At 39.9% G+C, this 23,871-nt stretch overlaps 1 protein-coding gene across 3 annotated transcripts in view; it reads left to right on the top strand.

Annotated features, from left to right (window-relative positions):
• Positions 1–23,871, top strand: part of ccnd2a (cyclin D2, a) — a 171,874-nt gene that overhangs the window by 133,755 nt on the left and 14,248 nt on the right. Inside the window, exons 1-2 of one of the 3 annotated variants that reach the window (XR_013196641.1) lie at positions 18,492–19,194; positions 20,553–20,768. Coding sequence is in view for 2 of the 3 variants with exons in the window: in XM_077210664.1 (XP_077066779.1) it covers positions 19,000–19,194; positions 20,553–20,768 (411 nt within the window). In the remaining variant the exon portion in view is untranslated. Of the gene's footprint in view, positions 1–18,491; positions 19,195–20,552; positions 20,769–23,871 lie in introns of those variants that run through there. The other 2 variants (XM_077210664.1, XM_077210666.1) reach the window with 2 other exon arrangements.

Genomic DNA, 23,871 nt, shown 5'->3' with positions numbered 1-23,871 from the left:
GCACCTTTGGTGCCCTGCATGTGAATGTGTTGTGCATTATAACTCCTCATGGAATGTGTCTTACAAGATTTGGCTTCCTTCCCACCATGTTATCTGCTGCCTTGTCTGAAGAACATCCAGCCCCCCCTCATACGGCACAAAACATACATACTCAAGTCTCATGTGCTGAAAGGGGGCCGAGAACCTCCCCTGGTAATCGTGTGCAGGCAGCCGAGGTAGCTTAAAACCTTGTTGCTAACACAAGGCTCGGAAAAGCGTTCCCAGCACCTCCATTCCGTAGCAGAGCGGATGTCATTACCTGGCTCCCAGCCTGGCTCCCTCCCTCTCCTCATAACATCCAATTGATTTATCCTTGATTGTTTGAAGCTTGCCGATTGCAGCTGGATTTGATCCATATGAGGACGGCGCTGAGGGGTCATCTATAACAATCATTTTCAGTGGCTCATTATTCTAGGGCCAAACAACCCAAAGACCCAATTTCCTTCTTGGCTGTCCATAAAACTGACAGATGGCAGAAACCTGGAAAGACATTTTTTTTTGCTCTCATAATCATTAACCCCTCAAATGTCAAATACAGAGCTCCCCCACTCTCAGTTCTTTTTTTTTCTTTCTTTTTTTTAAAGGTGAGGCATTAAGGGGGCGGGGCAGGAAAAAGTATGTGAAATAGCTTGAGGGTTCACTCCACCAAAGTTAAAGTTTTCACATGATCTGCTTCAGGATGTTGATTTGGTACAAAGGTGTTGTCACATTGTTTGTCTTTCTTTATGGTTGTTGTTGTTAGATGTTTTAAACAGTGGAATTCCAACACAATGTCCTTTTTCATGCAATTTTGGAGGTTGAGAGGACATGGGACAAATCGCCTGGCCTCTGAGAGTCTCTTGATTTCTGGGGGAAATGCCTCTGTGATAAATGCAAGGCCTGGAACAACAGCTGAAGTAGGACTTGGCCAGATCCCCCAACTGTTTGAGACACGAGAGCAGTTTCCTCATAGCTTGGCTCAGGCTCATGAATGACCTCTTAGATTTTTTCCAATAATAACCGAACTCCTCTACTCAGCATTTAAAACACCCCTTTCTTCCTGTTCTTTTTTTTTACCTCTTGTCCTTTCTTTTCTTCGAAATTTCCACCCCTGTCATTCTGGCAACACTAATGCAAGTTCAGAGCTGAAACCTAATCTATATCGCAGCAGACTGCAGGGCCCTGGACAGAGTCTGTGCAGTGAGTGGGTGGGCGTGAGTGGGTGGGCGTGTGTGTGTGTGTGTGTAGGGGGTTATCAAGGGGGAATAACAAGCCTTTTTGTCGTCCGTCTGCAATTCTTTCTTATTATTAATATAATGCTTTTCAATAATCAGATCCAGGTTATAGTTTACGCGCAGACCTGCGAGGAAGATGACAATCTGGTAATTTGTGCGAGTGACATTTTTACTCTGCCATCTTTCATTGTGGTCAGTGACCTACTGTAAATATGTAGTTAATCTCTCCCCCGTGTGTTTGAAATGTCACGGCTGATGAGAGAACATGTATTTGCTTGTTATGGATTTCCTATGGAATGCACACTTTCGGTCATACCCACGTTTCATGTTTTAATAAGCAGTCATTATGGAGTATTTATTTTCCTACAGGGTGTGGGAGCCAAACCTGTTGGTACACTACTGATTCACACTCCCCCGGCCCACCATGCCTGACACCACGGTTTCAACTAGTCACTCATGTTCTTGAAGTGGGAAAAGGGGGTGGGAGTTTGACGACATCAAGGATTAAAGGGAAAGTTCACCCAAAAATGAAAATTCTCTCATCATTTACTCACCCTCAAAGATATTTTGAAGAGCAGTTTTTGTCCATACGATGAAAGTAGTGCCACATTTGGACTTTCATTGTATGGTCAAAAAAAATTCTTTTTCAAAATATCTTCTTTTGTTCTCCACAGAATAAAGAAAGACATACAGGTTTGGAATGACATGAGGTTGACTAAATTATTTAATTTTGGGGTGAACGGTCCCTTTAAGCAGACCCGTTGTGAGTTCTGATTTGCCGGTTTTTAGGTTTAGGTTCCCTGACAACAGAAATGCATTTGAGGTGAATATTTTATTTTTTGTGTTTCACGGTAAAGCTGAGAAACAATCATGTGCCTGCACTTTTATTTCTGTTTTGAAGCTCCACTCAAAGTTCAATGAATGGGATGTACTGTATACGCAAGTGTGGGTCTATTAAAGTGAGAAGAAGGGAGGGGAAAAGAGATGCCGAACTTTATATGACTCTTCAATGAATGGTGGAGGGGAGGGCAGCAGCCACAGCAGGACAATTCCAATGATGGCGACCATTCATAGGCACAGGAAATGCTTGACCTCACACCCTGAGAGACGGCAACAACAGCCTGCTTGTGTTAAAGGTGTTATTGGATATAATTACGGCTTGGCAATGAAGATGGTCTACATGCTTGTGGCTACCACCAACATTGCCCTTCTGATACCATCCTAGGATGTGGTTTATACACAATTTGTTTGAGTCCTTAAAAGGAAAGTTCAACCAAAAATTTAAATCCTGTCATCATTTATTCAACCGCATATCGCTCCAAATGTGTCTGATTTGTGTCTTAACACAAATAAAAACGTCTCAGTTACTAATGTAACCCTTGTTCCCTGAAGGAGGGAACGGGAGACGTCGGTGTGCGTGAATTTCGTCACGCGTCCCGCGACGCCCCGCAGCGCGGGTATAAACAAGAAGCGGGCGCACGTACACATTGTTTTTCACTGAGGAGCCGAGATCGTGACGGCCATTACAGCAATGGTCAACAACGGTGGTGACGGGACGATACATCTCCCTTTCCCTCCTTCAGGGAACGAGGGTTACATTAGTAACCGAGACGTTCCCTATCAGTCGCTCACGTTCGACGTAACTTGACGTGACAACGTAATTGGGATCCCTATGGAAAACTCCATGGTTGCTGCCACATCCAGCGCCCTACGCAAGGCTCTCAGACCCCCAACTGACTGGGGCGGAAGGCTTGCATAGATGGAGTTCAACTGCTGTTCTGTATACCCCACACAGTGCAACTCTTGAATAACACTGCGAAAGCATGCCTTTCCAGGGAAGAGGGACGCTGCGGCATGGCGTCGGACCCACAACGTCCGACTGCTGAAGGGGTGTGAAGGAATTCTACAGGGTTCGTCTGAGTGGGGAACTCGACTGGAGCAAAAAAGCGCATGTATCCGCTCCATGTTGAGGGGAGTGGCACAGCAAGCCGACACTAAAGCAGGAACTTCTGTGTTACTGGCTGGTTGAAGCGAGCACACAGGAAGAAACCAGCTCTACACGTTGGCTATAAAACCTAGTGAACATGTTTGGTGTCGCCCAGCCCACAGCTCTACAGATGTCTGTCAGCGAGGCGCCGTGTGCCAGCGCCCAGGAAGAAGCGACACTCCTAATGGAGTGGGCTCTCAACCTAGGCGGGCAGGGCACGCCTTGGGCTTCGTAAGCCAAGTAGATGGCATCCACTATCCAGTGGACTATCCTCTGCTTGAAGACAGCCTTTCCCTTCTGCTGGCCTCCGTAACAGATGAAGAGCTGGTCTGAGGTCCTGAGGCTTTGCGTTCTGTCCACATATAGGCGCAGAGCACGAACGGGACAGAGAAAAGCCAGGGCTGGGTCTGCCTCCTCCAAAGGCACCGCTTGCAGGTTCACCACAGGGAATGGTGGGAACCTCGGGCACGTATCCGGGCCGGGGTTTCAGGATCAGGTGAGAGTTAACCGGTCCGAATTCTAGGCACGATTCCTCGGCCGTAAAAAAGCACATAGGTCCCCTACCCTCTTGATGGAGACCAATGCAACCAGGAGTACTGTTTTACAGGACAGAATTTTTAGCTCCGCTGACTGCAAAGGCTCAAAGGATGGTCTCTGAAGTGTCAAAAGGACCAGAGACAAATCCAAAGAGGGTATAGAGAGTGGGCGAGGCGGATTTAGTCTCCTTGCTCCCCTCAGGAACCTGACGATCAGGTTGTGACTTCCCATCGACTTAACTTCAACTGCATCGTGATGTGCGGCGATAGCGGCAACATACACTTTAAGGGTGGAGGGAGACAGCCTTCGCTCCAACCCATCTTACAAGTACAGCTCTGATCGAGCAAGTTAGGGGGTTCTCCTCGTGAGAAGAACACCACTCAACGAACAGGTTCCACTTCAACGCATAGAGACGCCTCGTAGAAGGGGCTCTAGTGGAAGTGATGATGTCAACTACCACTTGGGGAAGGTCACCTAGAATAATAATAATAATAATAAATGTATTTTATATAGCGCCTTTACAAGTTGCTTTCTCAAAGCGCTTTACAGGCAAACATAACTACAAAGAAAACTACACACTTTAAATACAAATTAAACAAATAAAATGAATAATCAAGTAAAAGCAATCCTAAAATAAAAAGTTTTGAGAAGAGATTTAAAAGTCACTAATGTATTTGCTTCCCTGATGTCGGCCGGGAGACAATTCCAAAGCTTAGGAGCATAGGAAGAAAATGCTCTATCACCTCCAGAACGAAGCCGTGTCTTGGGAACAACCAAGAGACCACTCTGAGAGGAACGCAGACAGGGAGCCAGTGCAAAGACTCCAATACTCTAGCAGCCAAATTTTGTAGATATTGCAGTTTGTCAAATGATGATTTAGATACCTCAGCTAGGAGACCATTACAGTAGTCAACACGTGAAAAGACAAAAGAGTTTATCAACCTCTCAGCAACTGAGAAGTACAACATGGGACGTAAACGTGCTATATTTCTGAGGTGATAAAAGGATGTCTTAACCGTATTCTGCACAAAAGGCTCAAATTACAGTGTGGCATCAAATATGACACCAAGATTTGATGATTTAATTTTCTTTGAAACTTCAAGGCAACACCATCAACAGACAGAGTGAGAGACCCAGCCTTTTGCAGTTGATGAGAAGAGCCAAGGAGCATAATTTCAGTTTTAGAGCTATTTAAAGACAGAAAATTATTAGACATCCAAATCTTGATCTCAGCAATACAGTTAGAAAGATGCACAACATCCACTTGCTGACCCGGTCTTGAATGGATATAAATCTGTGTATCATCAGCATAAAAGTGATTGTTAACGTCCCTGTGGGACGCTACTGTGAACAGAACCAACTTTGGACCTATAGCCACCAATAAAAACAAATTGACTGCGGTCAGTAAAATAGGACTTGAACCAGCCAAGAACTGTCTCTGACAAACCAAATACTTTTTCAAGACGATTAAGTAACAGTGCATGGTCAAGGAATGAAGCTCCCCCTCCGATGCCGTGACCAACATCTGATCATCAGGTGGAGCTCCAAAGGACACGACTGGTCGTCCATGAGAAGGACCAGCACGCTCCTTTCAAGGCTCCAACGGCGACAGCGCTTGTGAGGCGTGAGGGGCCCACGGAGATTGCCTCGGTGGGGAAGCCCTCACGGTGATCCTCAGATCACCCTGGCCATGCACAGAAGTAGGTCTATTCTGAGGTCCAGAATAGACACTAGATCGGGCATAGGCGAGGGGACTGCACCTCTCTTGAGGTCAGCGAGTCTCTATCTAAGCGCTGCCATGGTCATATTCCCGCAATGGGAACACTATTTACCATTCACTAACACTATTCACAAAGGCTGCCTCAGCGTGCAGAATGCCCAAACACGAGAGGCAAGTATTGTGGCCCTCTGGTGGCGCCAGGGAACAACTGCATCCAGAAACACACAAGCGGAATGAGAAGGGCGTAGGGTCACGTTTGTGTTGCTCTTTTAGTGAAAACAAAAACAGAAAAACTCTTTCAGTGCTGAGGGACCCAGGGGTAGCCGCGGTGTAACAAGGTTACACACTCAGGAGGAAATGCCCACCGAAACCAACACACACACAATTTGCAGTGCTGTGAAAACAGCAGTTTGTGAGCTGAAAAGCTTGCGGCCACCGCTAATCGCGCCATCACACCAACACTGGAAGCAAGTCTTTGAAGAGTCTTCAACGTAAATAGCAGTCTTGCAGAACTCTGAAGTCAAACAGAAGCTCGGCTCTGAAGTGAAAGACAATGTGTGCGTGTGCCCACTTCCTGTGTATACCCACGCTGCGGGGCGGGGCGCGTGACGCGATTCACGCACGCCAATGTTCATTGGCTAGTTCTGTAGACACTCGAAGATGATAGGGCTCCCTGAAATGATCCCGATTACGTCGTCACGTCGGCGTTACGTCGAACGTGAGCGACTGATAGGGAACTACATTGGACCCCACCGAATTGCATTGTGTGGAGAAAAAAAATACTGAAAACATTATTTAACTCTTTCCCCGCTATTGACGGAAATTTCTGCCTTTCTGTGTTTTCACTGTTATATTCTGTTTTAGAGCCATTTAAAGACAGAAAATTATTAGACATCCAAATCTTGATCTCCGCAATACAGTTAGAAAGATGCACAACGTCCACTTACTCACCCGGTCTTGAATGGATATAAATCTGCGTATCATCAGCATAAAAGTGATTGTTAAGGTCAAAAGATCTTAATAGTTGACCAAGTGGATAGATGTACATACTAAAAAGTAAGGGACCCAATACTGACCCTGTGGGACGCTACTATGAACAGAACCAACTTTGGACCTATAGTCACCCATAAAAACAAATTGACCCATAAAAATTTACCCATAAAAACTCTGAAGTCAAACAGAAGCTTGGCTCCGAAGTGAAAGGCAATGTGTGCGTGTGCACGCTTCCTGTTTATACCCACGCTGTGGGGTGGGGTGCGTGACGCGATTCACGCACACCAATGTTCATTGACTAGTTCTGTAGACAAACATTGACGGAAATGTCTGGCTTTCTGTGTTTTCACTGTTATATGGTAGGGGGTGCTATTAGGCATCTTCTGAAAGAGAACTGAAACTCCTGATCAAAACACAGGCGAAGAAGAAACAATAATGCGATCATCTACATTTAACAGCATATAAATAAAAACAGCCTAATGTTGCTGAATAAAATGTTGACCCAGGACGAGGTATAGGACGGTGAAGCTTTGGGGGTGTTGATTGACTCGATCTACTCAACTATATTTTGATCATTGTTCTGAAAACCCATCCAGACGTAGTCTTTGACAAAAACATGGGTTTCACAGCTTTTTGCTCAAAATGTGGCTTTTTTATTAAACTTACCCACATTCAATGTTGATAAAAAATGAGAGCATGAAAGGTAGAATAAAACATGTTTTTTTTGTTTAAAAGTAGAAGCTCTGTTCTTTCTTTTGATATATTCAGATATTCATACAACAAAATATTCTGGGGGGTCCATGAAACTTTTGTAAAAATGATCAAAAATGCAACCGGTGGCTGAAAACTCTGTTTTTTTTTTTTAATGCTAGCAAGGAAAGAGTTGAATACCTATTAATGCAATAAGCATTTAGGCACCCTTTGAAGCTTACCAAAACTTTGGTGGCTTGTTTGTCTACGTGCTCTCCCAGGGTTAGCTCAGGGATGTAACTCTCCCTGTTTCCATTTCACTAATTGGATACATGTAACGACATTACCTAGAGATGATGGTTTTGATGGAGCATGTGACAAGAGTTTAAAGAACCACGCCATTTGACCTCATTTATGGACCCCAGACTCAATTCTACTATTGTGCAGATGAAGGCTTGACTAAGGGCGACCGATTCAAGTCATGGTGGCATGACTGCCGTAGCCCGTAATGCGTTCCCATGCTCCCAGGCCCTGCGTAGGAATTCAGAGGTAGCTTTACTGCTGTCACCTCACTGCCTTCCTCCATGGCTCTCTGTTCATAACTGATTCTATTCACCGTCGGCAAACTTCCTGAACTGCTCAAGCTAAGCAGTGTGGATGGGGACATCACTTTATAGGTCTTTTGGTCTCTCCAAGGCATCTTTTATGGCCGAGCACTGAGGTCCAGATTGGTTCCTCCCCAGTTCATTAGAAGTTTGTTGTCCATTCTCTCTTTCTGGCATTCTCATGGAGAGCTCTGTGGAAGTCCGGAGGGGGGTTGGTGCATCAGTCAGGAGGTCTGGGGGGGGGGGGGGGTGACCCTTGACATGCTGGGAAGCTCTGGAGAGTGGAAGTCGAGCCCTAGAGAAATGAACGGGGGGAGCGAGGCATTTCCATCCCACCTCCCCAGCAGAGTTTCTCTTCTCACATTGAATGGCTTTTAGCATTCACAGCTCTAGATTGAAGTGGACAGTTCTGAATCCTGAATCAGCATGGAGGGAGGGTAATGGAGATTACCTTCCTGGAGAGACAGGCAGAGAGATGAAGGGGGTGGGAGTAAAAGGAAGAAAGAGCGAGAATAAGAGAAAGGAAGGGGGAATATGTAGGAAATGGGGGCTTCGGACTCCTGAAGCCCTTGTTAGGGAGAAGATTTCAGGTCTGGTTCCAGCCACGGGTGCTGTTTACACTCCCCTGCCTCGCTAAAAATAGTGCTCTCGACTCCGGAATGATTCAGGAAAAAGGCTGCATCCCTTTTTATAGCCTTTGCATGACACAGCATGTCAGTGTTGTTTTCTTTCCTTTTCCCCCTCATTTCCCCCTGTTTCTCTGACACAAAGCATCCCTCTTTCTTTGGCGAAACACATGTATTAGATTGGGAGTGCGGAAAGCAAGGGGTCACACTCCTGTCAGTAATTGCAATGCGATTATGAACGAGCTAACGTGATTAGGGCAGAGGAGTGATTGAAAGGTAAGTGCCGGCCTGTGATGTGGACTGGCTCTTCAACTATGTGGAGGAATTCCTGAGGTAATGGATCATGAATGGCTTTCTCTACCCTAAATGTAGACCGGAGCAGGGCAGAAAGTTAAGAATGAGTCTACCTCTGCTGCTCTATGCAAGCATGTCTGTAAGCATGGCTATGTGCAGAGAAATGGCGAAAAAACAGGGATCAAGATGTTTTCAGTGTATTTTTATCAGTCAGAGTTTCAGAATTATATTTAACATAGGAGTTTTGCATTCTCAAGTTTAACTTTAAAACCAGCATAATGTGAATTCTGTTGCTGTGACATAAAGTTAGGGATGATTCTATTAACCCACAGTATATAAAATAAGACCGGAAATATTCAGGTGTTTTGTTACATGACCATGCCCTGACACATGATTGTAAATGTATAGTAAAAACTTTCCAAACTGATATTAAACATATGTATGAAAAGAAAAGAGGTCGCCAAGTTGCTGTATTGTTGGTTGCTCGTAGGCATTTCACTGTAAAAATGACTTTTTAAAGTTGTTGAAAAAGAGATTATTGGAGTATGTTTGCCAAGAAAATACAAAATCAGTTTTTCTTCAATGTGTTACTTGCCATCTCTTTGTAATTGTTTGTGAAATTTACTAGCAATTTCTGCACACCTATAGTTAGTAGGCGCATCATGCCGCTGCTGATTTGCATAAAGTAAACTTTTAAACTCTGTTGTTTCATCGCCACCTCAAATTGGCTGCTGTTAAGGTTACTTTGCCTTTGTGAATGGCCTTTTGTTTGTCAGGGTTCTCTAGATGTTCAAAATATACAAAAAACATAGTGAATGAAAGTGCTTCTTTTGTTGCATGACCATGCAGTGATGTGTGATTGTATACGCTCTGTATATCCCTATATTTACTCTAGTAAATTAAATTAAAAGTTCATTATGTGTATAATAATGCCACCATGCAGGTAGCTCTGAATGGAAAAATACACATATGTTTTTGTAACAAATCAGGGTTTTACTGAGTTTCCCATGAAACCCTTAGGATTTCCTAAAATAAATTCTGAAACTGTGAATGTTCTTCTTTATGGAATATAATAATATAATAAACAGTAAATATATGTATTTTTTAACATTCTCTTTAATTGTATTTTTTTCTGTACATTTTATTTATTTCTATTGTGGAGCCTGGTGGTTGAGATGAATGTTGTATTTGATAACTATTTCAGTTATGAAGAGTCAGTTTCATGAAATGTAAGCAGGTGTGAGCACACTCTACATCGGCGTCTGCTTTCAGCAACACGTAGGGAATGTTTTCAGGAAACGGAAAGGGGAAATTAAGAACCGAATCCCTTTGAATAGAGGTATCATTTGATAAATATCTAAAATGACTTGGAATCACTCCAAACACAACAAACAGTTTAAGGCCAGAATAGAACCACTCAGATCTGATAAAGTTATGCCCTGCGGTCCAGCTTTCAGACATCGTGTGTTTATGTCTGTGTGTGTTGTGCTTATTTTAAGCACAAGATTCTCACCGGTCGCCACAATTGGAGAATATGTAAGAATATATTTCTTGCTTACAAATGGAGTCACACTTTTTGTCTTGCATATGTTGAGGTCATGATAGAGCAGATAATTTTTCACAAAGTGGCACTCGCAAACAGGTGCAATCAGCTAGAGAAACTTGCATTTCTCTAAATGACTTGAAAACCCAGTTTGACTCGCTCTCATAATTATTTTTGTTTTTCTTCATTTTCATTCTGTTCAGTGGAAAATGATCCATGACACATTTTTTAAATCGAAGCTGATGGGCACATGCATGCCGTCAATTTTAAATAATATGCAGGAGGTTGCCTAATGAATGTCTATACCATAGTCGGACTAAATAGATTTCAATGCATGATCATCATCTTTTATTAGTGTGCATTTTAAATAAAAATAAATCTTGGAAGCCTCAGTGCTTGCCATATAATACAATCTGTACCAATATCATAAGACTTATCACTATGGATACATTTTTAGAAAAACGTGTTCATCGGTACATGTGCAGGACAGTGCAGGTTTAAATTTTTTAACCCTCCATGAGGTTCTGATTACACAGTGTTTGTTAGCCTGGGCAAACCACTGGCTGCTCCTGCTTCTGACTGCATTTAAAAGGAAAAGCTGGTATAACTGTTGGTCTAGGATCAGTTTTCTTTGTAATTTTAGCATAATTTGGTGAAACAGATTTGGGGCCTATGTTTTGAAGCATTGAGCAATGTAGCCAATCACAAACATATCTGTTGATTTCTTGAATGTAATGGCCGATCAGACGTATCTAAGTCAGAATCCACATGGCCAGATTCTAGCATATCCTCTTGTTATAAGTTGACTGTTAACATTTTATTTCGATAGTCCACTTTAGATCTACTAAGTAACTTTGCAGCTACATGTCACCTAACTGTCATTAGAGGATTAGTAGACTGTCTGCTTAATATCTGCCAACACTTTATTTTGTGTAGACCTTGTGTTAAATAAGAGATTCAATGTGCAGTCAGATTCATTGATTATAGCGGAACTTTGTGTGATCGCGATGAATAGAGGTGAATGACAGCTTTTTAGTGATTATAAAGGGAGCACTCTTTGTGCGCTTTCTACCCAGATAGCAAATTGGTTTTGGCCCGAATCTGGTTGAATTTCGGCTGAGAGTTTGGTGATATATAGTCAGTTCAGAATTTGAATAAAACTTTTTTTTTGCTGCATTAGGTAAGGCAATGTTCATTTATTAGTCAAATTGCCTGCCATGCTAAACCATGTATACAATATGCTTGCTTTTATGTTCAAATTATAGTGGTTTGTGAACATAGCCACTTTAATAACATAATTTAGAAGGAACGTGTATCCTAGGATGTGTAGGTTGTTGCTATGCGACACGCAACTTGAAACCAGAGCCGGCTTTGCTTGAAACTGTTTCATTACATTCTATTTAAATGTGTTTTTAAAGAGGGAGTCCATCTCCTGGAGTTGGTTCACTCTCCGCATATGCTTGTACTCTTTCTTTTCATAAGTTTATGTTACTCTAAACATGTTCTCTAATTATTTCTATTTTCTCCTCTCTTTTACATGCAGATCATTTGTAGGACTGATTACACCTTCAGCAGTCCAGATTTATCTTTAGTTTTAGGAAATGGATGCATAGAACCTCTCATAAAGTCTTCTGTTCACCTCAGAAGTGTGTCGAGAACTCTGGTTCATTGTAGGTTAACAAGGTTTGAACGACCAGTATCATAAAGCCCAGAATGCATTATTGAAACGCAGAATATTCAGACTCCCCCGACTTAAAAGAATGCAACGTCCGGACAGTACTGTGTCTGTTGTGTCTGATATTTAAATCTGCAATTCCACAAATCCCTGAATTTTTCCCTCTAGTGTTGTTCACACAATAGCTCCCCAGCCAAAACAACCTCCACCCTTCTTAAATAAACCCAAACAGAATCATGGGCCTGTCCTGTGGGGAGGTGCTGCTGGATCACCATTTCACTTCATGGCTCCTGTTTTGGGGGACCCGGTCTAGAATGTGGTTCACAATACCTGAAAAGCTTTGTAAAGCTTGAAAAGTTTGTAGTCAGCTTTGCATTTTTATTTCAGTATTTCATTCTTTTCTTTTCTCTTTTACTTTACTCTAGCGTTCCCTGTACTGCCCTTTATCTCTCTCAGCTGTTTTACTGTGGTGGTGTTATGGGTTCATCGAGCTGGTATGCGGCAGGAATCTTTGGATCAAGGTAATTTCACTCAGTTTGAGATTTTCCCAGGATGTTAAGCTTCTCTTTACCTTTCTGTGCTTCCGCGAGCGAGATAGCAGGCGACAAATGTTTCATACGCATACACGGTGGCTCCTGGGGTTTGACGCCAGCAGCAGGGCAGGGGGAACTTGAAAGATACGGATCGTAAATTACACCTGACACTAGAATTTCCCAAAAGGATCAGATTATTGCAGCCTGACTGAAGTGTGATGCTCTGAATTCATGTGTGGTAGGATAATCGTGATGGAGGGCTATTTGATTTGTAATGCCCCTTGCTGATGGGGAGGCCATGAATGTGGGCCTATCATTAAACCTTTAAGATCCTTCAGTGGTAATAAAGGAGTAGTTCACGCAAAAATGAAAATGATGCCATCATTTATTCACCCTCATGTCGTTTCGTACCTTTATCCTTTTTCCTCCGTTGAACTAAAACAGTCACTTGAAGGCTCCAAAAAGCGGTCCATATGATTTGTGCAATCTTTTGATCTTGTACAATAGATCATTTGTGTGATCAACAGATAAAAATGTAAGCCATTATTCACTGATACTCTTCCCCTCAAGTAAGCTGTTAACTGTTGCAACCGAATCAGTGGGTCAGTGAGTTGAACTAGTTTTATGAAACAAATCAAATGTTTCATTGCAAAGACTGCATTTAAAAGAATCATTTATTCATCAATCGAACATCGCTACCTCTCTCATTAACACCATTCAAATGACAAATGTATAATATCATGTATTTTTGTCTGTTTCTCACACAGAGTTATCATAAAACTTAAGACCACTTTTATATGTTGCTTAGCTTTTGTGTCCTTTTTGAAGCTTAAAATGTTCAGTCCCCCATTCATTGTAATTACATGGAAAAGAGCGATAAGCACAGTCTTCGGAATATCTTCTTTTGTGTTACACAGAAGAATTTCCTTCAAACAGGTTTGGAATGATATGAGAGTGAGTAAATAATGACAGAACCGTAATTTTTAGGTGCACTATCCTTTAAAGTGAAAGTTTCACAGTCAAGTATATTCTATTTTTTTGTAGGTACGCTAACTTGTTTTGAATTTAAAGTATTAATTTATTGTTCTGAAGTGTTTTTTAAGTTATTTATGGTTAGTACTATAGACGAGAACACCCTAAATGAGGTGACACCTGAAGCATGTTGAACGTGAGAATTTGCAGACGATCTCTCACATCTATGCTTTAACCCCACCTGATTTTGTTGGGGACCCACAGGTCCTTATCCAAGAACACAAATAGGTGACTAGAGCAACCGAGGTGTAAACCCACCTCAAGGTGCCATACCTTGTGCGTACAGTGCAGGTGTGAGTGTGGGATCACAGGAGAACATGACAGGAACCTTAACAGAACTGCAAAGTGAAAGCGTTTAGCTTGCATTTGGATCAGAAGTCTCAAGCACTAGTTTTCTTGCAGGTGGTTTTTACCTGATAGTAAAGGTCTGTGCACAACACAAAAGATCATTTAGTTTCAAGTTGGTTTCAAGATGGAGTGTTTCTGCACAAAGGGTGTTTGATCTCGACTGCTACATTGTTGACAAAGCTGAAGTATGCTTTGCTCCCAGGTGGAACTTCTCAGGATGTTTTCCCAGTAATGGAAGATTCAGCCATGCAAAGTCGGAATGGCCTTTTTTGTGCTGACAAATACTTGAGGGACATAACCTGCCCCCGAAATGTCCTTGCATTCTCCAACAAGGCTTTTGTTTCTCTTTGTGGGTTCTTTGCTTGAAGGGAGAAAGAAAAAATGGGCACTGGAATGGTAAAGTATCAGCCAGCAGCTGTTGCGTGAGTGACAAACTCAAGGGCTTGTGATATGAGAGGCATAGAGGAGAGGAAGACAGCAGTGGTTCTGCTGTCCAACATAAAATGTGCTGGTGTGTTACAAAGAAAAGACATTACCTGTTAGAGGTATATTGGGCACAGTCAATTTTACTTGTTAGTGCACGCTGAGCCCCCATTTTGACAGATGTCTATCGTGTTTATATGAGGATTCTGGGGTTGGTGTGTATGAATGCTGAAATGTTGGTCATGTGCTGCTGGCAGGGATCTGCATTGTCATTTTGGACTAGACAGACTATGTCTGAAGAAAATGTCTGTCAACACATTGTCCAGGTTGGCGTTTGATGTCTGTAATGATGATGGGGTAAAAATAACATAGATTCCTCCAGTAATTTTTTAAGTAAAGCAAAGAAAGTCTCGTTTTTTCCAATTAGGAGATAAGCCTGATGCTATTTTGTGACTGCTGCTATCCTTGATTATACTCCATACAGTTATTTCCTCAGGTCTGATGCACCTGTTGTGGGTTTGTGCTAGTGAATAAGATAAAATTGAGAAGCAGTGTTACAACGTCCCCACCAGCATGTCAACAATGCTTAATTCCTCTGCATCTCTTTCACCATTGGACACTTTTTACTTTTATTTGGCTAAACATTGACACTTCCAGACAACAATAAGACTTTGTTTGTCTGACCTGTCTTTTTAATGATATTAAAGTGAGTTTTAAAGAATTTGTCTCATCCCAATAAATGTGTAATATAAAACATTCAATGTTTTACAGGTTAATACAGGTCATTTGAGTCTAAAACATATATACATTAATAGGTGATAAAAAGTAATATAGATTGAACTAATCTAGAATAATTATATATATATATATATATATATATATATATATTATTTTTAATTTTTCCCCTCAGAACATTTAAAAAATATATTTGAATATTTGAACCCTCAGAACATTTAAAACCGTAATAGTAAAATTACCTAAAAGTAATACTTTTTTAAAAACTAATTAATATTTGAATGTATCTGAATGCAAGTTGCTTGTGCATTTTGAATTAAGATAAATTAATGACTAGTGTAGACATTTAAATGGAGATATTTGTCTCCATATTGTTTTGTTTTAAAAAAAAAGATAATTTAATTCAGTTCTGTGTAAATTGTGTAGCCTACTTTTTTGTCTTCAAAGATGAAGACATTCACTCCTTTTGTTTTTGTTAGTTTTTTTGTCAATGGCAGTTTCAACCAGTAGTTGTCATTTACAATAATTGTAAACCGTCAATTAATGAAGCATATCAAAAAAAAATTTGTGATGGATGGCTAAGTGCTTTTGTTTTTATTCAGTAAGGACATCTGCTGTTGCTCAAGCATGACATTATAACTGTGAGAAATCTGTTATTTTGTTTTTCTCTTCTCTTGCCTTTTGACTAAGAATTCAATTGTAATTTGCTATCATTGTAAAGACATTTTCTGCTTAGTAATTTTTTTTAATGCATGTGCTTCATAAACAGTTAGAAGCCTGTTGGGTGCGGCCACTTGTTTATTCAAAAACTTGATTCTCCTGAAAATAAATGTATTTTGTTAAGAGAATGCTACAGGAATTTGATAATATCTGTAGTCTTAAAAATTGTGATTATTGATTATTTTTCTCCTTCTAGTTTAATTGTTCAATTAAATAGAATTAATTGTGAATTAAACAATATTCTAAACAAAGAAATGTTTGTAATTTAAAATGCAATGAAATAAAACTGATTGTGGATGATTTTGTAAATAATTTAGTGCAATACAAAAGTCCAAAATTATATTGTAACATTAGTAAGCATGATTATGTTTTAATATTTTGTGTCTGATAATAAAAAACAAACATATTTTAAATTTGTTTACAGGAAGATCTCCCTTCGGAAATATAAATTTAAATAGCTTTTTGTAATTATTCAGTTTTACTAACATATTCTTCTAGAAAAATATGTTTACTAAACTAGAATAATTTCTTAGTATTTGTGGCTTTTTCTCCAACAATAGTTTCTCATCAAGGATCTGTTTGTGCAGTGCAGTAGATTGTTGCTGTAATGCATGAGTTATATCTTGTAAGTTTAAATGAAAATACCACTGTAAATAAGCAAATATTTCTGTCCTAAAATTAATTTCTTATTATCCACACATATGCTTCCTTTATTTATGGAGACTCAAACCTTAAGCTCTTTGAGTTTCCATGGAAGAAAATACCGAAGTTAATGTGTGAAAAACTTAAATGTATAATCGGCTATGATATTTGGATGGTTTAGCAAACTTTGTTTGGGTGTGTCTTCACGGATATCGCGTTAATTGCAGGCATCCGGGAAATAGCATGAACTGCTTAGCCCAGTAGAGAAGCGTTTGAGTGACGTCATTATTCCGCGAAAAAACAGCATGGTCAGGTTAGAATATGGCGTGAACCACAGACACAGGCATTTTTGAATCAAATATAGTTAACTCTTTTTGACGTTATATAAATGCCTGTTTTAATGTCTTAAATGAGTTCAAAGCAAACTATAAGCTTTGATTTATAGATGAAGGTTTGAATTAGACACCACTTAATGACTCAAAACTTTGCACACTTACAATATCTAAATGTATATTTCATATAATATGAAAAAAAATGAAACAAAACGTTTTTTATATAAAGCTTTCTAATGCGGATCATTTGAGTAACGTCTTATTGTTTTATTAAAGAGCATTTGAATGATTGCCACTCAGTGCGATAGAAAAAGAAAGCTTTATATTGTTTCAATAAAAAATTATGCATCTTTGATGTTAAAATGACTCGTAGCCCTCATTGTTTGAATCAATTAATATGGCATTTGGAACGATGAGACCCACTCATGATACCCTGCATTACTGAAATTTCACGTGTCGGGTGCGTGTGGGCAACCCTGCAGTTTACATAGGGAACGTGGATGTTTTAAGAAGGAAATGAAATGACTACATGTTTCAGCATTTAAGTCATTGGAATTGCTTAAATTTGATGTTGTAGCTGATATGCATCATTTTTGCTTGCTCTGTTCATTTGATGTATAATAGTCAATTGCGTTTGGTCAGGGTAAAGTATAGGCTACTATTATAAAAGAAAATAGAAACTTATGGGCTGACTAACCTTTGAAAATTATGACCTATATATTATTTAAATTGTAGCCTATTGTTTTATTTGCCCAGCATGAATTTTTTACAGAATCAGTTTATATGATAGAATATAGATCTGATAGATCTATGAGTTTCCCAAAGGCATCAGTCGGATTGTATTGCTGTAAATGCTGTAGATTTGTATACATTTCTTCATTGCTTCTGCGTGCGGCAGACTCTGTGAAGCTGCAACATTCATCAGGTGATCGGTAAAATAGATTAGGTTCTTTCTGGCGCTTTAGGTGAACTTCCACAGACAAAGTCTGCCCAGTAACAATCCGAAAGCGCGCAGAAGAACTATTGGCTATGCAAATTAACAAAGGGGAGGGAAACAATCTACTGCGTGAATTTTTTTTTTTTTAAAGAGACATTTCCTATCACATTTAAAAAGTGTTGAAACAAGCAACTGTTGCAAAAGTAGCCTACATAGCTGCGCTCTGTTGAGTTCTTCGGAATCACTTACATGCTTGAGAACCTAGAGATGCACCTCGATCAATAACTCACTCGCTATAGATGTTCTCTTTAAGCTATTTGAAAACACATTAGCGCCATTTAATTGTAATTCCCCTATTATACGAAATGTTAAACTGCCATGTCTCATTTGCAACTTAAATTACTTTATAAATGAGTTCGTTGTGTGCTGTTGAAATCCGTCACCAGCTTGTTTGGTAGGTTATAGCAGAACACAATTTTGGAAACGGTCACATCTCCTTTTGAGGCTTGGCTTTTTTGGTCCTAAATAGAGACTATGGCTAATGCTTTATATAATACACTGGAGGCAGCTCAAGAGAATAACTATAATTGCAGCTGCTATCTATCTCTAACCAGCGTTGCTTCATGCTTTCGCTGCATTTCCTAGAAAGCTATCTCGTTGACCACAGGCGTTGCTGCTTCATGTAAGATAGTTCTATTTCTACTTTGTGATGACGAGGTGACGTTTTGGTGTCCTTAAAGTCAAAAAGAAAGGGTTTTGACCATTTATTGGTTTAATTTGCGCAAATGTCTGCCTGACATCACTATTGATCAAGGATATGCATATAATTTGATAGCATACAAAAAATAAAAAAATAAATGACGTTTAGAACACTTCGAGATAGGCCTACCATATAAAAGTTGAGTTTCCTTGGGTGCAGTGTGTTTGTTAATGTTTACCCAAACGTCGTTAAAATAGTCGCGTATGAATGGGTGAGTTAATTAAGGATGATCGTCTTGTATGAACCAAAATACCAGCCAATATTGTCTTTCTGTCCATCTTGTGGAGTATATTGATTATATGATAACAAGAGCAAGAGGGGAGGAAAAGAAGAGGAAGACCTATGTTTCTCTGGCCAATAATAAGATCTGCTTGTGAAGCTTGCGTCACACATGCAGTCTTACATCTGCAGACCTCAAATGTTGCAGCGAGAGTAGCAGAGCAGAGAAAGAGACTAGTGGGGAAAAGTTTGCAAAGGGATCAGGACTAACCTGGACAGTCTTGTAGACTGATTTTATGTGTCCGAAAAGTCCTTTATGCACTTTTTGATCTTTCGCAACCATTATATTTTACTGTTGGTAGGCATATTCGAGATCGAAAAGGACTTTAACAATCATGGAACTGCTTTGTCTCGAAATGGACACCATTGTAAGAGCCCGTCCTGACCCGAATCTTCTATATGATGACAGGGTACTACAGAGCTTGTTGACCATCGAAGAGAGGTTTCTTCCCCAGTGTTCATATTTTAAATGCATTCAGAAAGACATTCAGCCCTATATGCGGAGGATGGTGGCAACTTGGATGTTGGAGGTTTGTACATATCCGATCATTTCCGTGCTTACGCCGTATCTTCAAAACGTCTTGCAAAGTGTTTTCTCCTTCATTCTGTCATGTAGCCTAAGCTTTGTGGAATGCAACTAAAGTAGCTACTTTAATATTTCCGAAAGGGCCAGATCCGGATTGTTGGGTTATTTATTTTATAGCAGTCATAAGCGCTGATTTTGGACCAAGTTCACGATCAGATTTGCAGGAGGATGGAGGTTATCGACTTATGTCAGTGATCATAAGCGCATATTTCGTAAAGTTTTTGGTTCTGTCAACACAGTGGACAGAATCGTGCTTAATGTTATTTATTTATTTTTAGGATAAATATTTCCATGCACACGTATGCACTTCAATGCTTGCCGCTGTGCTACATCTAACCATCGCCATGTTGGTTTTTCTTTCACAACAACTTTATCGCAACAAAATGATCATAACAACTCTTTACATGTGCATGACTTGATAAATGAGCGTTTAAGGTTTATAATTATGGTTGAATATATCGGGAATTACATTTCTATAATTTTGTAGAATTTTTTGAAATATATGGTTGCGGAAGGGGCGAGGGCCGTGCTGCTGCTTAACCCATGCTGATCGAAGTCTATAGCCTTGGAATTAAGTTCGTTTTTTGTCGGAATCTTTCATATTTCTTATCTTTGAGTGTTGGAAACGTTAGATGAGGACCTTAGCTTTATTTTCATGTCTTAAAATTTCAGGTGAATCGAGCAGGAGAATTTATAAAAATTTTTGAAAAACATATTTCGCTCCGATGGTGACGCACTCATCTAAGACCGCATGCTACTTCGTTTAAAAAATCTCGTTTTTATCATATAAAATATCGATTTAATAACTTGTCAATTGTCGGGAATGATGTAAAAGGGATTGGTGAATATTTAGAGGTATGAATAGTGGACGTAGACAATTTATTTATATTTTTAAATATTTTATGAAAATATGACGAATTAAAAAAACAGATCCCGTACTGTGTAGCATGGGTGTTTTTTGGCTCGGGTGATTGTGTTTTGAATTCATTTCTTACTGAATGAACCAAAGGAATGTTTGCCTATTGACAAAGATGTTTGAGTCCCCTTTTCATCCTATAGCCTACATTTATAACTACGACAAGACAGGAATTGCACGTTTTTTGGAATCAATCTCTAATGTTATCGTAACGATTTACAACCTCATATATATACCACTGATGGATAGTACGACATATTTCTTTTTTTCTTGATAATTATTTTACATATATATATAGACATTGTGAGTCATAAATTAGACTAATTTTGTTGCGCCACGTGCATATTTTCCTCTGAACTGATTAAGTTATGCCCTGCCCTTTCCAGGTCTGCGAGGAACAGAAATGCGAGGAAGAAGTTTTTCCACTGGCTATGAACTACTTGGACCGCTTTTTAGCGGTGGTACCAACAAGAAAATGTAACTTGCAGTTGCTCGGAGCAGTGTGCATGTTTCTTGCGTCTAAATTGAAAGAGACGCGTCCATTAACTGCAGAGAAGCTGTGCATCTATACTGATAACTCAATCAGACCGCAGGAACTGCTGGTAAGCACCAAATAAACTCTTTGCATACTAAAACCTACTAACTTATCAGTAGGAACTACTAGATAATTGTTTACATACTTTCTCCACAATTTTCCCCAAATATGAATTGCATACTGCTGTTGTACACAGCATTTTTTTTAATGCATCCCACTTATTTAATTTTCATTTAAAAATGAATGTAGCCCACTGCAATATTTGATGGAATAATTTTTCATATTGTGTATGTTTAAAAATCAGCCACATAAGAATTAAAAGTAGTCTAAAAGCAAAGACTAGGTTCTGTTTGACAGAATATTCTGCCGTCTGATGGATGTTCTCCACATTCAAATATCAACTAAAGGGTATTTGAGTGCGTTTCGTGCATTACAGGGCTATTACGCCATCTAGTGGCAACTATGCAACCCACAGCAACATCAGGGCTGAGGTCTTGTTCCGCTAGCTAGTAGCCTAGTTATCATGTTGACACTAGGGGGCTAATATAACACTTACAACATGTGTTGCCTTCATTATAAGGCTTATATAAGGCTTTTAATTTTTTGCGGCTCCATACAGATTTTTTTTTTTTTGGGGGGGGGGGCCAATATGGCTCTTTCAACATTTTGTGTTATCGACCCCTGCGCTAGGTATATGTTTGAATACAGTCTTAAGGTGACGATACATGGGGCGATTTTGCTTGGGATTTTTCCCATTGAGTTTGAATTTCCCCTTGAGAATGGGCAACAAATTTAGATCTGAATACTTTAGATCAGTCATGGGCCCTGTGTCTCACCTGGTTGCCAGTTGACGCAACATTGCCTAGCAACATTGCTCAAAAGGTTGCCCCATGTATCATCACCTTAAGTGTCAAATGAGAGATACAGTCTATTGACTAATTTTTCATCTTTGGAATATCGTCGTTCAGCTTCTTCTCATTTCTATTTGCATAGGTTAACTACATGAGTGAATTATTGATTTGGAGAAATATGCTGTTATTATTACCATGAATATGCTGTTAAATCACTCATTACTGAGTCTCAAGGGGGGAAAAAACAGTTGGCTACAGTGTGGCATAAAAAACATTTGACTATTTTACACCTGCACTTTGTGAGTTTTTCCTCAGCTCTTACTGATTCAGCATTGTATTTCTGGTGGAAATGGGCAGTGTTTTAGTAGCTCAGGCCAGAGATAAAAATGAATTTATTCATAAATTGTCAGTGAATTGCTGCTGTGGGCATCCTTTTTTTTCTCTTCAGCCTGGCCTAGTGTTATTTTGTTGTTGTTGTGGAGCTTCTGCTGGTCTGCAAAGTCCAAAAGATGCAGGAAATTGAATATCAGCTGTCACTGTCACATTTACATTTTTGTCCTCGTTAGCTGGCAAGAAGTTCTTGTAAATGAAACCGCAGTGACAGCCTGGAGGTATGATTGTAGGGCACAAAAGGAGGAAGTGGGTTCCTGCATCAAGGCTATGTTGCAAGAGTGTCACATTAAGTTTTAGGGCTGGCACTGGCACGTGACACTGGACTGTTGATTTGATAGCCACAGAAGACAATATGTTGTCCTAAAGTTGTGTTTGTGGTCATTTATGGCCTCATAAAGTACTCAATCATTTGCTAATACATAATTATGTCGTTTTGAGCCTTCTATAGTTGCCAAAACTGTCCCTGCACTTAATTAGTACAGTAACCAAAAAATGAAAATTCTGTCATCATTTACTCACTCTCATTTCGTTCCAAACCTGTATGACTTTCTTTCTTCTACAGAACACAAAATAAGATATTTTGAAGAATGTTTCAGTTGTTTTTGTCCAATCGAAGTGAATGGGTTCCAAAACATTGATTTGACCCCATGCAGATTCATTGTATGAAAATAACAGACAATCTTTCAAATATCTTTTTTTGGTGTTGATGACACAATTTTCATTTTGAGGTAAACTTTCCCTTTAAGAACAAAGCAACACACCAAAATGAACATGCATATTTTTGCTGCCCAAACTTTACTGCTCCAAAGTGACAGAGCGCAGAGGCTCATTTTCACATCAGCGTGTAATTGGTTTTCTTTTGGAGAACGCCTCTGCTCATAGTTTACATTCCATCATACCCCTCTTGGTGAACCAGGAGTCAATGGTTTTGAGCGACGGTGGCTTCAACATGCCATCATGGCTTCATGTTCACATCAGGCACCTCCCCTGAGGAGAGAACAGACAGGAACATGTTGCTGTTTGTACTTTTGGGTGAGTCACTCACCAGTGAAATCCAGCAAAGAGAGGAAGTGGAGAAATCATGCATCAGCGGATGGCTGCCATTGTATTCTTGCTCACTAAGAAAGCTGTTGCAGGGATATAAGTTCAGCGTAATATTATGTCTGTGCTTTATAATAATTGTAAAGGCAATACTGTATGTCTCAGAATGTAATGGCAATGATATTTGGCCATCTCATGAATAAAGTGTATGTGGTTAATTTGTGGAGAAACCACCTCAATTTGAGCGAGTGCTCAGTCATAAGGACTGTCCCAGCAAATGCAAGTTTTCCCCAATTAGTCATTTGGTCCCCTGTTACTCACCCTAGTTCAAATAGAAAGGGGGAGTAGTTATTTGAAGGATGCTGTCTTCTTGACTGAAACCAAATGACTGAGCATCTTACGTTTACATTAGTCATTGTGACTTAGGTCAAAGCAAGTTCATGTTATGCATCAAGAGTGCCCCCAAAAGACAAAATAGTATCATCAGCAGTGTTGAACAGTCCATTCAAGGTCATAATTGAGCCTTGTTTTTTCCATTGAGGTTACAGCTAAATCTAATTACCAGCCTTTAAAATACAACTAGGCTACACATTAATGTTTTTTATGAGTGTGTTTGTGGTTGGAAATGTCTACTTCGGCCTCTTCTGACTGGACAGATCACTATAAAACAAATTCAGAATCATGCTTATATGCTAAGGAGGAAAGTACCTGATGCTTGACAGTCTCTGTGACGTGAATAGGCAATCTGAGTGACCCATTTTTCTACTCAAGTGTGCCTGCATTCAGCCTTTTAGCTTTCAGGATTTCCACTTGTAGCTTTGCAAAACCAAGGCCAAACCATGTCTTGAAGGTCCCAGAGCTTTACTGAGGCTAGATTTTGTGTGA

This window comes from Siphateles boraxobius, unplaced genomic scaffold, assembly GCF_051911475.1.
Source record: "Siphateles boraxobius isolate OS27281-9 unplaced genomic scaffold, OSU_SipBor_1 65, whole genome shotgun sequence".
In the NCBI taxonomy this organism is placed as follows: Eukaryota; Metazoa; Chordata; class Actinopteri; order Cypriniformes; family Leuciscidae; genus Siphateles; species Siphateles boraxobius.
The sequence above is the reverse complement of the archived record's forward strand: the minus strand, read 5'-3'. Positions and strand labels throughout refer to the sequence as shown.